We start from the raw sequence: 14,564 nt of genomic DNA on the forward strand, positions 1-14,564 counted from the left end.
AGTTTGCGCTAGATGGACTGGTCACAAAATAAGGTCAGGACCCTTACTTAGTGGCTTGCTAAATACGGTGTCATAAGCCAATTCTGGTTTCCCGATTAAGATCCTTGGCATTAACCCTTGCTCACAACCACGTGAAGTCGCTCGATGTAACATTTCTGACCCTTTATATCGCATGGTATGAAAAAATATCAGGCGTTAAATTTTGACGCAGAATTTGGTTATTAGAGTGTTTTCCATTTACTCAATACATCAAGGGGGCTGCAAAAGTGATTTGGATTGCTGTGACCTCTGTTTTGCGGTATGATATGTGAAAAACCTGTTATTGCCATGCGGCTCTGTTATCGCCAAGATCCCATGCAATTTCGTTGCTCCGGCAACTGGGGCTATCAGTCCCACACAAACAGTTACACGACCTCAGTCAGCCCTCTAGGTCCATGATCCTGTTTGCTGAGACGACATCCCTCACCCCGCCTGCAGTTATAGTAATTATCAACAACGCGTCTTTACTTCGGGTTCATAAACACACACTCCGCCCGTTTGTTTGCTATCATTATTTTCGCCCTCTAGAAACGGCCGATCCTCTATATAGATGTTTCCAACGACCACACGCTAGCAGACAAGTTTTTTTCATTCCCTCTCATACTCACTTATAAACTTTCATTTTAATATATTCTAGGTATTTTTTTTTCTGGGGTAGATGGTGAGAGAGAAACATAAAACTAACGGGAACTGACATCGCAGGCGCAATAAAGAATGACTGATCAGTGGGTTGATAGTCTTTCTGAAGATTGGGTTTCTCAACCACGCTCCTCCCCTTCAAATGCTGGCGGTGGTGTTGTTGGGGGAACGATGCGTTCAAACTTCTCCTCGGGAACTACTCGTGTGCTGCATGAACGCAACCATTCGAGTGTAAACTCGACAACGGGTCACTGGCGGCGAAATTCAACAGGAGGCAACGAGCGGAAGGAGACACCTGAATGGAAGAGAAAATTGTTAGAGGACTTTGGGGGACCTGGGGGGAAGGATTTATTCAGCCCTATTCAATTGGAGTCCATGTTTCAACCACCTCCCAGTCATAGTTCAAGTGTTATCGAGGAGCAAGACCAGCAACTACAACAGAAGTCGAAGAAACCAGGAAATAGATCTCTGATCCCGATCCCTACAAACACTTTATTTGGAGTTGGTTTATCAGTTCTGCGGGAGGAGGATAGTCGGCAGCGAATTAATTTTCTCAAGGATCCCAGTTCTCCTCATCGTAAGAATTCTTCGGCTTTGCCTAAGCCCAAGAAAATATCTATGCTTAAGCAAGGTATGCACAGGAGGGGATCGTCAACGCCGTCCCTAGTATCAGACGATGTTTCCATGATGAAGGGAAAGCGGAAAACAGGAAATTACGCCGGTATTGAAAACGATGTTCGAAGTCGGACTGTGTTGCCTGGGGACGCCAAGTCTGGAGATATTGACAAAGTCGAGTCGAAGATTTTTGGAACTTGCCTAGGAAATACGAGTGAAGAGATGAAGAAAGATGAAAGCATTAGTCCGGTTTTCACAGGGCGCCTAGGGTCTCTGAAGGGTAAAATTGGGCTGGGGTCGACACCAGTGAGAAATAGAGATTGCGTCGCGGGGCAGGAGTCGCAAATATTACCGATAAGCTGTCATGATAACGAAGCGCCGGAGATGGACGATACTTTGGGAGAGATGATGTCGAGTACTGGTGCATCTAAGGGAAGGAAACCCTTCTTACCCGACGAGAACGATACTTCGGTATATCCTTCGAGCCCACCTGTAGTGGCACACACGTGTTCAGAAACTAGTCAGTTCGGAGAAAGCGAGCTGGAGGGCGAAGAAGATTATACATTTGATGGGAGTGAAAATGACTCAGAAAAGAGCGCCGGAGATTTAGGCTCACCTTTCGCATCGCCTATTAAAGCATGCCCTCAACATCAAAGTCAGGAGGAGGAGGGGGAGAAAACGTTGGCTTCTCCGTTCGTCTCTAACATTGAGCCATCATCTCATGGAAGCACTACTGGTGGTTTCTTAGGCGAAGCTCAATCTGCAGATGGTCATGGTATAGGTGGAAATACCATTTTGGATAACATTCGACGACACAAAAATGCGCCCAAATCTCCTCTAAAGAACGCACTTAGCTCCTCCGTGATCGCCGATGAGGACGATCCGTTTATCTCGTCTTATCCTTCCGAACATCATATCTTGCCGGCACCTCGCACCCCACCTATCAAGGCAGGGGAGGTAAGAATCATGGGCGATAGTAAATCTTCCGGCAGCCCATTAAAGTTGTTCCATAGCAATTATGATACATACACCAATGAAAAACTCGTTAAGCGTCTTGGAGAATTAGAGGACAATGTTGCTGAGAAACCAAAATTTGTATTACCCCAGGTGGCAGTTAGCCAGGACGAACACGAGGACAGCTGGCAGGAAGAGGGGAGTACCGAGTTTTCTGGTGGGAGTATAGTTGTCAACAGGTTAGAGGCCATGGCGAGGAGACAAGAGAAGGAGAAGTCACCTTCAAGAAATGCGAAGAGGGATGTTGCTTATACTAAAGCTGTCATCAAGTCGCACAGACAAATCAGAACCACGACCACAACCACAACCACTACTACTGCGTTGGCTCACCATCGTCATACTTCAGCTCCGGAATCAGCGGCGAAGCGTGTCACTGGCGTTACGGAGGAGTCACTAGTAGAAGGAGGTAGAAAACACCGCAGATGGAAAAGCGATGAGAGTGCCACTGTTAATGATGGTATTTTAGCGCCTATTAGTCCAGTCAAAGAAAGAACACCAAAGAGACTTAGACGGAGCAATAGCGGTGGATATGGCTACGTTGATGGGCCCAAGGCGGGAAGACTTCTTTCGGCTGGGTGTACACCCGGGCGAACGCGCCGAATATCACCTGAAGTTGAAGAGGGAAGTCTGTTGTTGAGTTCCAGTCGACCTAGGAGCAGGGCTTCTCGTACCCCTGGGCACGAACAGCTTTCCAGAACCCCAGCATCAAAATCAGGGAGGAGAATTGCGACTAGTCAAGAGGTTCCCACACCAAGCTCGAGGGATAGATTGCCGAAGGTCCCAGTTCTGGAGAAAGATTACAACTATGGTGCTTCGAACAGTGCGGATTTTTCGCTAGCCAATGGAAGCCCGCTAAAGGGGAAAAGTTGCAGGTTAGTCTTCTGCGGAAGCAGGGGCGATCCCATGGAAGATAAGGGGTTTGGGATGCCACAACCGAGGGAATCCGAGACCTTAAGGAAAGGAAGTGTCACAACGCAGGACTTTCTCTTACAAGCTGAAGAAGTGATGGACAGAATCAGGGGTATGGGGCTGCGGTCTAGACAGAGCAACTTGAAAAACCCTGGGGCTGGGGGTGGCGAGGGTGAGAGTTTTAACAGTGGATACAGCACGGACTCGCAGATACAGAGAAATTCACCAACTCGAAATTCTAAAATGGTAGGATCAAGCAGTCCACAGGCCGGCGGAACGGAAGATAGTTTTTTCCGCGAAGTCTCTCATATCGTCACCTCCAAGAATCCGTTGGACCCTCATAGTGATTCCAGGGATATACATCACGACACTTTGAACACTCAATCTTCGATTAGCAGTCAGGGATCCAATTCTTCAGTAGAAGTCATTACACCCGGCTTACACGTGAACCATCCCCTAGCCTTGAAGGGCTCTGCAGAAATGACTTTCGATCAAAAGTCTATGGCATGGGTCGGGTCTCGGACCCCGGATGGGGGGGTTTCCGACTCCGATCCATTTCTGGGAATATCGGATCTGAGTGTGAATTCCCAGGAGGAAGCACAGGCTCTGGAGATGGCAAGGAAGCAATGGGAAGGCATGACAAGTGATGAGGAGAAGAGTGGTGTCTGGAGAAGCTCGAGGTTGATCCTGGACGTGGAAGATGATTGTGATGCGGATTTGACTGGTGATGGGACAGAGATCTGGGAAAGCCGACCCTGGTTTGGTGGTGAGAACATAAGCACCGTTGGCACTGGAAGTGGTAAAAGCCGATCTGCGGGAACCGGAACAGAAACTAGAGTGACTAGTTTTGGAAGCCACGAAAGCAAGCCTGCTATTATAAGCGGAGATCCCACTGCATCCGGCAGCAATGAGAGGAATGTACCAGGGAAAAAGGTGGATGGGGAAGGCAAGAATGGCAAGGAAGAAAGGAGTATTCGCAGCGAAGAAGAGTTACCACGGCCCACGGAACTAGGTTTAGACGATCAGTGCAGGGTCCCGGAGCCCATCCGGCGAAGGCAGGTCTCCTATGCTGAAGATTATTCTTCTCCCACGACTGCATCCATGATGAGACAATCAACTTCTTCGCCGAAGGAGGTCCCTGAATCCTGGGATGATGGCGATGACAGCTGCTTAGATGCCGGCGTCGATGGCTTTCTTGATCATGGTTCACTACGGCAAACGCGACGGAGTTCAAGGATATTTTCATCCGGTGGTACCTACCGAGGGGCCGCTAGGCGGCGTTCGGGTGGGAACAAGTCTTTTGTTGGAAGACCAATTTCAAGAATTAAGGAGGAAGATGAGGAAACCGTTGGGGTGGAAGATATTTCGCGGTCTCTCCGTAGGATAAGCTTGAGCAGCTCGCTGACACCCCTGCCTACACATTTTGCGACCTATGTTTCGAGCCTTCCTCCATCAACGGTCAAAAAGACAGATGTATCATTTCATATGACGCCACTGGCAGATATCTCATATCACTATGAAACCACCGAAGCTCTGATCAATCTCGAACTCTCGTTCCTTGCGACCCGTAGGGGGCCTAAAGCTAGCGCTAAGTCAATTGAAGCAAGCTTCTCGATTGCCCAGGAAAACCTCATTAAAACCCTTACAGATGTGGAGCCGTATGAGCCATATTGGGAGTGGATGAAGTTCTTAAAGCTTGCTGATAGGAAGATGGAAACGCTACATACTCTCAACGAATGGTGCCAGAGAATAGAGGAACTAGACGTTAGTAATAACCAGCTTGGTCAACTCTCAGGGGTTCCGGAAAACGTAAAGGATCTAAAGGCGGCGAGTAACTGCTTGAGTTCGATCACCCACTTTGGACATCTTTTCAATCTGCAGTATTTGGATATTTCGAGAAATGGTCTAGAAAACTTAGATGGGCTCAGGAACCTGAAACATCTAAGAGAGCTCAAGGTAGATGAAAACTCTTTGGAGAGCCTTGAGGGTGTTCTGAATATGGACGGATTGGCGTCGTTGAGGGCTAGGAGAAATAAGTTGACAACTGTGTCGTTTGAGAAGGCTTCCATGTAGGTTCTGTTTTTGTTCTTGGGGTTTTCCTATTTTGGATATAGATTGACTCGTGGCATCTTCCAGGAAACGTCTCACCGAGTTGGACTTGAGAGGTAACAACATGGAGGCGATCTCAGGACTTGACAACCTACCTGCTTTGATTCACCTTAATCTAGATCAAAATAAGCTATGTGGTCTGAATATTCCTAATGGGGTCCGACTCAATTCTTTACGTTCGATAAAACTCACACAGAATTACTTCGAAACTTTCGATGTTTCGCAGTACCCAAATCTTCGAATCCTCTATATAGATAATAATCGCCTCAAAGATATTAGCGGTCTTAGCCGAGCGAAACAATTAGACAGCATTTCGACAAGGGAGCAGGACGTAAAAGAATTCACTATCCAATATGAGAGGATGTTCGAGGCCCGAAAGATCTACCTTTCAGGAAACCCTCTCCGGGATCTGAGCTTCAGATTAGACTTCTTGAATTTACAGTATCTGGAACTTGCGTCAGCCCAGCTGACCAGCCTTCCAGAGAATTTCGGGTATCTTGTGTGCAATACAAGAGTCTTGAATCTTAATAACAATGCAATTTCGGACCTAAGGCCGCTTTTAGGAGTCGTAAGATTAAAGAAGCTGCTGCTTGTGGGTAATAGGGTCAAAAGTGTGAAGAAAGCGGGTGCTGTGCTTGCGCATTTCCAGTCGCTAAGCTATCTCGATCTAAGGTAGGGACGCCATCTGACCCCTTCCCCTTCCATGTTTTTAGTCTATGTCTTGGGATTTTATATAATCACTCCGTGCCTCAACCACGCTTCAGATATCCTGCACCATTGAATCTATTGGCATGGCCGCTGACATCCACCTTTACTATCGTTCCAGAATGAACCCTCTCACAATAGGTTTCTATCCTGCTTCGTCCTCTCGCAGGTCGCTCTCTTCGCCGGAAGATCCTGACGAATACATAAAGGATCCTTTTACCATGGTGCCGGGCGACACTGCAAGTGATCGCACCTTCCAAGCGCAGATGGATCTTGAGTCAGCAGTTACAAGAAGGAGGTACGAGATTACGATTGGCCAAAAGTGCCCTAGGATGAAAGAGTTGGATGGTTTAGAGTTCCGGGTGGGGGAGCTGTGGAGGGAGGACCACGTTCTGGAGGAACTCAAAAATCGGGACTTAGTTAGAACGGGGGATAGAGGCAATTAGGGCGAGTAGTATTGCGAACGGCTGCGGTGTGGTGTTGGTTGTGTGGCGAGAGGTCAATCAATTAACCGGTACGGTGACGATACCGTGCGGCGAGTGTCGTTAAAGGATAAGCAAGGGTTTTTAGTCGAATAGAAGACCAAGGATGCCGGGGAGAGTTCAGGGTGTGTTAGTATTTACTCTGGTACAACCCGGTGATATGGGGTACATAGAGACACCACATGATAGAGCGGATAGGAGCATTACGACATGCTCGGACGGAGGATATGTTAGGGCTTCCCTGTCCCCCAATTTTGGCAAGTTTCCGCATCGTTCCAGTCGAGACCATAACCCCTCAGCGGGTAATATTTTGAGACCCTTTTTGTATTATTATTATTATTATGGATACTGTTTCGATTTTTCTGTGGAGGGGTACTGGATTTTCTTTCTTTCTTTAACGTTTGGGGTGGATGGGGTTGGGTAGCACTTGACAGACGGAGTTTTGGGCCTGCTTAACGAAAGCCTTTGATGTTTATTACTGCTGACATTTTTCTTATATTTTTTTTTCTACTACTGTACTGTACCATCGCACCACTTCCCTTTTTTCCCTCTGATTTCCTGGCAGCGGCGCTCCAGTGCCGGCATCCCGCTATGCTTAACGTCCTTGACAGGTTTCTTTGCCTTTTTCCTTCAGTGTCGTGATGCACGAGTACTATTTAACCTCAAAACTACAGTATTTCTTATGTCCCCAGTTGTTTTTAAAACCTTTTTTTTTCTCCCCCTTTGTGGTTGCAGTAGAGTCTTGACATATAATACCCTGGCTGGTTTAAAGATGAATAAGCACATTCCTGGCTCATAAAAGAAATTCTATGCCGAGTAATGGTGTATTTTCCCATGGGAGTTCGTGTTTTAGAGAGTGGAGATATGTCGAGCTTCATCATCAAGTGGGTTTTAGATGGCCAACTTGCAATGATTGGGAGCTGGTTATACAAGCCTTGGAGACGACCTTTTTAGTGGGTAGCATATGAGGGGTATTGTGGACAGGAGGGTGCTACTGGGGAATAGCCAAGTTGGGCGCACAATATTCTTATCCGCAACGCTGGAGCTGCTAGCTTTAGGGGGCGTTTGGCTGCGTTGTTATGATTTAAAATCGCGGCTTGAAATTATTATTGGGCAGCCAAGCACCCCCCCTTAACTGCTTATTTGAAAACCTAAATCGTCTTTCTTTTACTTAGTATGACAAGTTTACACCAAGTTACTACATTGTACCGCATTATATTGCATCCTACCGTGCGCTACATAAACTTCCCCTTCGAACCTGGGTTGTTACCGGGTCACAGAGAGCTATTCTGATTTGTGCTTGGGAAGACACGGGTGTGTCACATGTGGTCGGATTGGACTTGTACAGTATGATAGTAATTTTTTGCTTTTTTGTTTGGTATGATACCTTTTGAGTCGTCGTGGACGTTAAGCCCTGTGATGGCATAACCAGAAGGCAGCCATATCTACAACATTTCAGTATCATAATTATCATACTTTGGCCCGCTGATGCCGTAGCTAGGGCGTTAGGGCTTGAAATACCGAGAGGTAACGGATTTGCGCATTTGATCATTGTGAATCTTATCGGTGTGTGCTGGACACCTGTGAGTTCCGGAATTGTGTGATATGATGCGCTGGTGGCTAATTGAAAGAAAAGTCTTATCAATAGCATGGGTTCGGCACCCCCGGTTCTGACAGTTGTGCATTGTACTATATTTCCGTGCACGGGGAGGCTTGAGGGGTGGATAAGGCCCAGGTTTCGAGAATATATGGTAGAGCCGTATATAGAGTATCTCCCTCGAGAAGCGCTATGGAAGGGGGTTCCGGGGGGGGGAGGTTGTGGAGGCTGTGTACTGGCCCAGATGGGCGAGTGATTGCGGTGATTGCTCTTGCGTTTCCAATGGTGTAGGGCGTGTTTGTCGTACCCTATGAGCTGTCTGCTATCTCGGATCATGATGTGCCAAACAGACCCTTAACTTAGTATGTCGTTACCTCCCCCACCAAAGCCGAAATATCAATAGTACTACTTGTAACATGGGGTATGATAAGGTCTACCGATCTACATGATTGTAGGGCAAATCTTCCTCAAACGTTGGGCAGCGGTAGTGGGACAAAGGAGTCGGAATCGCCTTCCTCACCAATATTTCCTAATCGGGGGGCCTGGAGAGAGTGGGCGGAAGCGGAGTCAGGCTTAGGGAGGTAGGGAAGGACGTGGGGTGGTTTTTCTCCATCCTTCTCTCTTTCTAGATTGGGGGGGGGGGAGCTGGTGAGGGGAGGCATGATAATGGGCGTTTTCATTTTGTATATTTACGGATTCGTTTTTCTTTTTCTTCTTTTATCTTTTTATGCCTTTGCTTTTGCACTGGCTAGCGAATGGCCTGAAATGGACACCTGTATGACAGCAGTCCAGCTTATCCGAACAAAGAATGGATTTCCCACAATATGTACATCTTTCCCTCAATCGAAGGAGCGCATTGCCAAACCTAACTTTTGAAGATGGCACAGCGTCACTCCAACTCACTCGCCCATGTACTGTACACCCCACCACGCCCCAAGCGCTAGCCCCGAACCAACCACGGCAACCCACTTCCCCTCCCAAGACATCCACTCTCACCACCGTGCCCAACCAAAAACAGCCTAAACCCACCGCCTGAGCACATATCCATATCCAGCGCCCACACTGTAACCTATTTACCTACCTACCTACCGCTCCCGTTATTGCGGATCACCGTTCCAAATCTCGGAGGCGAAAGAATTCCCAGCACAGTACAGTACTGTACCTGCTTACTGCGGGTGTTTCAGGGGTTATGGATCGGTCCGGAGGGGGTGTTATACTGTAGTATTTTCAAGCGGGCGGTCAGTAGGTCGATCGACCGAGGGGGGAATTTGTCCGAAGTGCGGGATGGGGGTTGCCAAGAGGGGGTATACATCCGTGCTTTTTTAATGCGGGGACGGGGTGAAGATAAATTTTTTTTTTAAGTTCTGACTCGCGTCGGCTTAGGATTTGACTGTAAATTACTGTACTGTACAGTACCACCATAACTCTATCCAAGCGCCTATGATACTAGTGCCGTGCCTGTGCGATGCTGCTTACTCATGCACTGTATTGTAACAGGCTGGTTGGGTGCGCGCGGTGGGAGGGTAAACTACTCGTACTGCACTCGCTTCCAAGTTTGGGAATCGCGGATGGTGTACTTGTACGGGGGTAGGAGGAAGTGATTGGCTGTGCGTAATTTCCAGGCCAATATATCGTGCTCTGTTGTGTATCGTAGATTGCCGGAGGCGGGATCTCCTGATATGGCTGGCGAACGGAGGTTGTGTTGTGTTGTACTGTACTGTACTCTACGCTAAAGTCCCGATGCCGGTAGAGGTTTTCCCGAGCGATGATTTTGAAACTAGGCTTTGAGGGGAGAAAAAAAAGCATTGAAAATTGAAAATTTACCCGGCATGTTAAAAGTATGCCGCATATTTATCTCGGTCCTTTTTGTAGGGAGTTCGTATGATACAGAACTGTGGGCACATGAACCGGGTAAGGTCCGTCGCAATGTATCTTTCCCTGGTCTTGATACCACAGCAGCCTGGAGGACGTTCCACACACCTCACTACGGCACTCTAGGAGAATGGAAGGCACACTTTTTATGCTGGTGCCATTATTATTATTATTATTATTATTATTATTATTATTATTATTTTACCCCTTCTTGTTTTCTTCTATGCTGTCCCAGCCATAGGGGTTGGGTAATGGTAACTCGGGGGCCTTCGCTTCCGGTGTATTTTGGCCCTCTGTCTGGTTACGATACCCTATCGAACGACCTCTACCGTATTGGTCCCGGACTCCGAGTGATCAGTCATGAAGTGCCACGATCGAGACCATCCGGTTGTGGTAGGAATCTGGAATACGGTAGCGGTGCAAAGTAATAGGAGGGGGGAATGGACATTGGTTGTATAGGAATTTAGTTCGGTACAGCATCGTGGTGACCTAGTGGAGTTCTGTTTGATAGGGGGAGTGGGGAGGAGGACTTGTGCTTAGAAATTGATTCCCCTCGTTATATCACTAAAGGCTCGTTGGCAAGTAGGGACTTGAGCACTAGCCAGCTCAAGGTATATGTCGAAATCTATGACATATCACTCCAGCGCCATACACAACTCCGGCGCAAAATTCCAGGAGAACGTATTCAGCAACCCATCGGCACTGAAGAGCGACGACACGGTAACAACAGCCGGGCACTCGACAGAAGGTGGAGCTGTGCTTCATTGCCGGCTACAGTACCGGTGCAAGGTCTGTCACTTGACGATAACCGTTACTCGAGCATAACACACTACCGGTACTCGAGTGCAGCATCTAGACTGGTTGGAGTCAAACTAAGCGTTGCCCCTCAACGTGCGAGCGAGAGTAAGACCCTTCAGGAAGCTCCTTCCCGGGAAAAGGTGGAAACCTTGTTAGAAATGATTAGCACAGGGGGGCACAACCTTCTTTAAATTTACAAATCCCACTCTCTCTTACTGAGTCACACCTCACTCGACTGTTCTATCCTATTTCCGGTTTGATTGGAAAATGTTTTGCGTTGGTTTTCATGTGTTCGGCAAGGAGCTCACGCACTAAATTTAAGATTGACTCTTGCTCATCGGCAATACCCAGTCTCCGAACCGCTAGTCCGATCTCGGCATAGTTTTGAGAACCGATTATAATAAACGGTGGGCTAGAACCCTCTATCATCATACCGGTACTCGAGTGCCCGAGTACTCGTACTCGTACCGGTACCGGCATCTCTCTACAACCGGATGCTTGTCGTTGTTCCCCTCGGGTCGGGTACGGCAATGGCCCGGATATGACAAACGACTAGTAGTAATCACTTTTATTTTATTCCTGATATCCTCCTGTTCCGGGCGTGCATATTATTCACCCGCCCCCGCCGAGCGAGATGGAACTTCTTTAGGGCGGTGAGATGACCAGACTACGTCATTGTGTTATCGGAACGAGGGATACCGTTAGACTAAGTTCACTATGGAGGGGTTTCAAGGGAATTTGGGTGGTGATTGGGTATCGTGAGAGCGGCCACTGATTGAAAGTGCAGTGGGTGGCTGCTTCTGGGCAAATTAGACTAACCCATCTGAATACGATCTCAGCTTGCGTTGGGGAAGGTGGTGCCGTTGGCTAACTACTGCACCGTGCTTGCACTCCACTCGGGCAATGTGAACACCTTTCCGAGGCATGCTCCCTCCTCCCAACTTTGTCATCGGCTTACGATAGGAAGCATTTCCACATTGGCCAGTATTCCCTCGCCTTCAAGATGCCCGGTTGAGCTCATGGTAGTCTACTGGGTCCCTATCGGTGCTGGTCCGTGTGAGGAGGTGGTGGGTGTGGCGTTGTGAAGCGCAGGGCTACCAGTAGCTATGAGTCGGCCGTGAACTGGTGGATAGCACTACTGCCGGTACCGTAGTCTACTCGAGCACGGTATGCCTTCGTGTGCAGATTTTTGATTGGCACATGTTGCTTTGCTATGATACGCTGAACTTGAAAAGTCCATGAAAAGTCAGTCTTGGCCCAAGCTATCGCACCCCGTACGAGTACGAGTACAGTACATGTAGTTTTACCTAAACCCCGAAAAGTTGCTTCGGATACAAGTATCATACCCGGCATTCAGAACCTGAGCACGGGGGCAAAACTTTATATGGCGAATTGTCTATGCGCCATCTGAGCGCCCATACCAAGTTCGGACTCAAGCCTTCGGGTCCTTTATGCGGAGTACCTGAACAGCACTCGTAGCACATGATACCGAGAGAAAATTTGAGGACACCCGACCCCTCCCAATCCATTATCCTCAAACTCGACACCCGCGTTAATAGTAGCTATCAAAGACTCGGAGCAGGTGTAGATGGCAGGGGAGAGAGCTCTACGGTAATTTGGTCGATGGAGGAATTTAGATTCGCCAGGAGCCTGCAGCGTATTGTGTGGAGAAAAGGTAATATCGTAACTGGCGCTGTTTTTGGCATGTGAAATGATTCACTGTTTCCCTGTGCTTAGGATAGGATGCCCTCGTAAAGCATTAGCGGGGGTTCTGGAAAAGCCTCCCTAGTTGGGAAGTTTCGGTGGTATACGTCCTATGATACCGGTAGATACTGTGCATGGAAAGATGACGTCTAGCTCAACGCTCATCTCAGCTCACGTATCCACAACCCAAACCTAAAGATGCTCCACCACTCCATGGCAGAGTCCATGCTAACCCTCCTTCGAACCTCGATGAACCTATAACCGAGTGATACTCCATGACCGCCCACCCTCTCTAGATAATCAAAACAATCAAACAAGCTCCCCCCCCCGAAATAGACGGCCCAGGGAACGTAATACAGCAAAACCTACCCCAATAATGCTCACCCGACCCATCTTCATAAACTCAAATTTACCCCACATTCAGACCCCCCTCCTCTCACAACAAAAGATCGACACGGCAATCACGGGTACAGTACATCAAACCACAAGACGAGACACCGGTCGGTCACGAGTGCGCTTTCTGGAATCTACGAAATCGCGAGGGGGAACTCAAAATAATTGAGATGGGGAGGAGATACCGTACAGTACGTGAGCCCTCCAGGTCCATGGAGGGGGGAGGAGGAGGAGGAGGAGGAGGGAAGTGTAAAATTCCGAGGACCCCGGGAACCTCGGCGCAACTAGGGTGCAGTCACCGTGGGGTGGGCCATGTGGTATCTGCTCCACAGTATCGTAGAGAAAGGTGCTCGATCACGGCCACGTGAACGCCGCCATTCCCTTCTTCCATGTTCCTCACGAGGACAACGCCGACGACATCCCGTGCCATCCCGACCAACCTCCCCTCCCCCGGGAGAGCACGGGTGGTATCTTACGAGCAACTCACCCTCCAACCCGCCCTTCGCGAGTGACAATACATGTTCTAGTGAAGCCCTCCTTCAGGGGAAAAGGGCACTTCCAGCTTACGCCTACCGTAGCATAGTGGTAAGGGGGAGGGGCACATATCCGTAAACCCCTTAGATCAGGCGCTCCGGGCAGTTCATGCTCGGGTATCATATTGCGGTTGGAAAGTGGGTTCAAAGGCTACCGTGGATTTGAATTGGTTGGTCGATATTCACCTGCGGGAAGTATTGTCGGAACTGCTTGTATGTATGTATGTATGTATGAGTGGATGATATGTATGTTTAGCGCTGGGGAAAGCTTAATGTGCTGTTTCTACTAAACTTACTTGTTGCCTGCTGTACGGTACCCCTGGGAGCAAGCGAGGACGGGTTATGCCTTGCGCGTTACCGGGGATGAGAAGTGGGTCCTCTTTACGTTCGTTGGATGTTATTGTGAGGCGGAGTATCGTAGTTGTGGTGGAAGTCAGAGATGTAAGCCAAGTGCGAATTATTATTAGGAGGTTCCAACCAGGCTACCGTACTTGGACCGTACAGTGCATACTCAGCACTAGTGCTGTGTGCTATTTGTATCATGGATGAGTCTAAGAGTGCGAGTGAGAGTACAAAAGCGAGACAACTGCATTACCGAGTTTCTAGGTCGTTCGCTAAAGTTAACCGCCAGCACTGCAGCTAATTACTGTGAAAAGCTCCTCGGAACAACAACTCTGCATCCACGTTGGACCCACGGTACTGTACAGCACAGCAACCATGGCCCTTACAGTACAGTACAGGTATCCTTCACCCCTATTACTCCCATCGTGATCACGAGCATGATATTTCCCCTATTCTTCTTCCTCCTCCTCCTCCTCCTCCTACCAATCATCCTCCCGTGACAAAACCTGCACCTGCCTGCACTCCGATGCAACCCCCCCTCACTCGACTCGCTTCCCAGGTCCATTCCGTCATACTAGTCCTATAACCAATTCCCCGCCACCACCCAAGAAGGCCTTCTCTGGAATAATAATAATAACTTGACTACCGTACTACCGCCGAAAAGCCTTTTGCGAGTAGGAGGAGAGAGAGGGGGGGGGGGGAAGACTCACTGCGGGCATATTCAATCCATTTCAGATCCGAACGGAGCGGAGCGGAAGGAGCGAGGGAGGAAGAATTGAGGATTTCGGTTGTGAGTTTTTAAGTTATCGTTGT

At 48.5% G+C, this 14,564-nt stretch overlaps 1 protein-coding gene across 1 annotated transcript; it reads left to right on the forward strand.

Annotated features, from left to right (window-relative positions):
- Positions 1-753: 753 nt before the first annotated feature.
- Positions 754-6,476, forward strand: GSTUM_00010923001 (uncharacterized protein; the record flags this gene model as incomplete). The annotated part of the gene is made up of 3 exons (XM_002841591.1): positions 754-5,285; positions 5,353-5,997; positions 6,152-6,476. The coding sequence occupies 3 exons, from the start codon at positions 754-756 to the stop codon at positions 6,474-6,476; spliced, it is 5,502 nt and encodes a 1,833-aa protein (XP_002841637.1).
- Between the last annotated feature and the right edge of the window lie 8,088 nt (positions 6,477-14,564).

The sequence above is a fragment of the Tuber melanosporum genome (assembly GCF_000151645.1).
Source record: "Tuber melanosporum whole genome shotgun sequence assembly, scaffold_77, strain Mel28".
NCBI lineage: Eukaryota > Fungi > Ascomycota > Pezizomycetes > Pezizales > Tuberaceae > Tuber > Tuber melanosporum.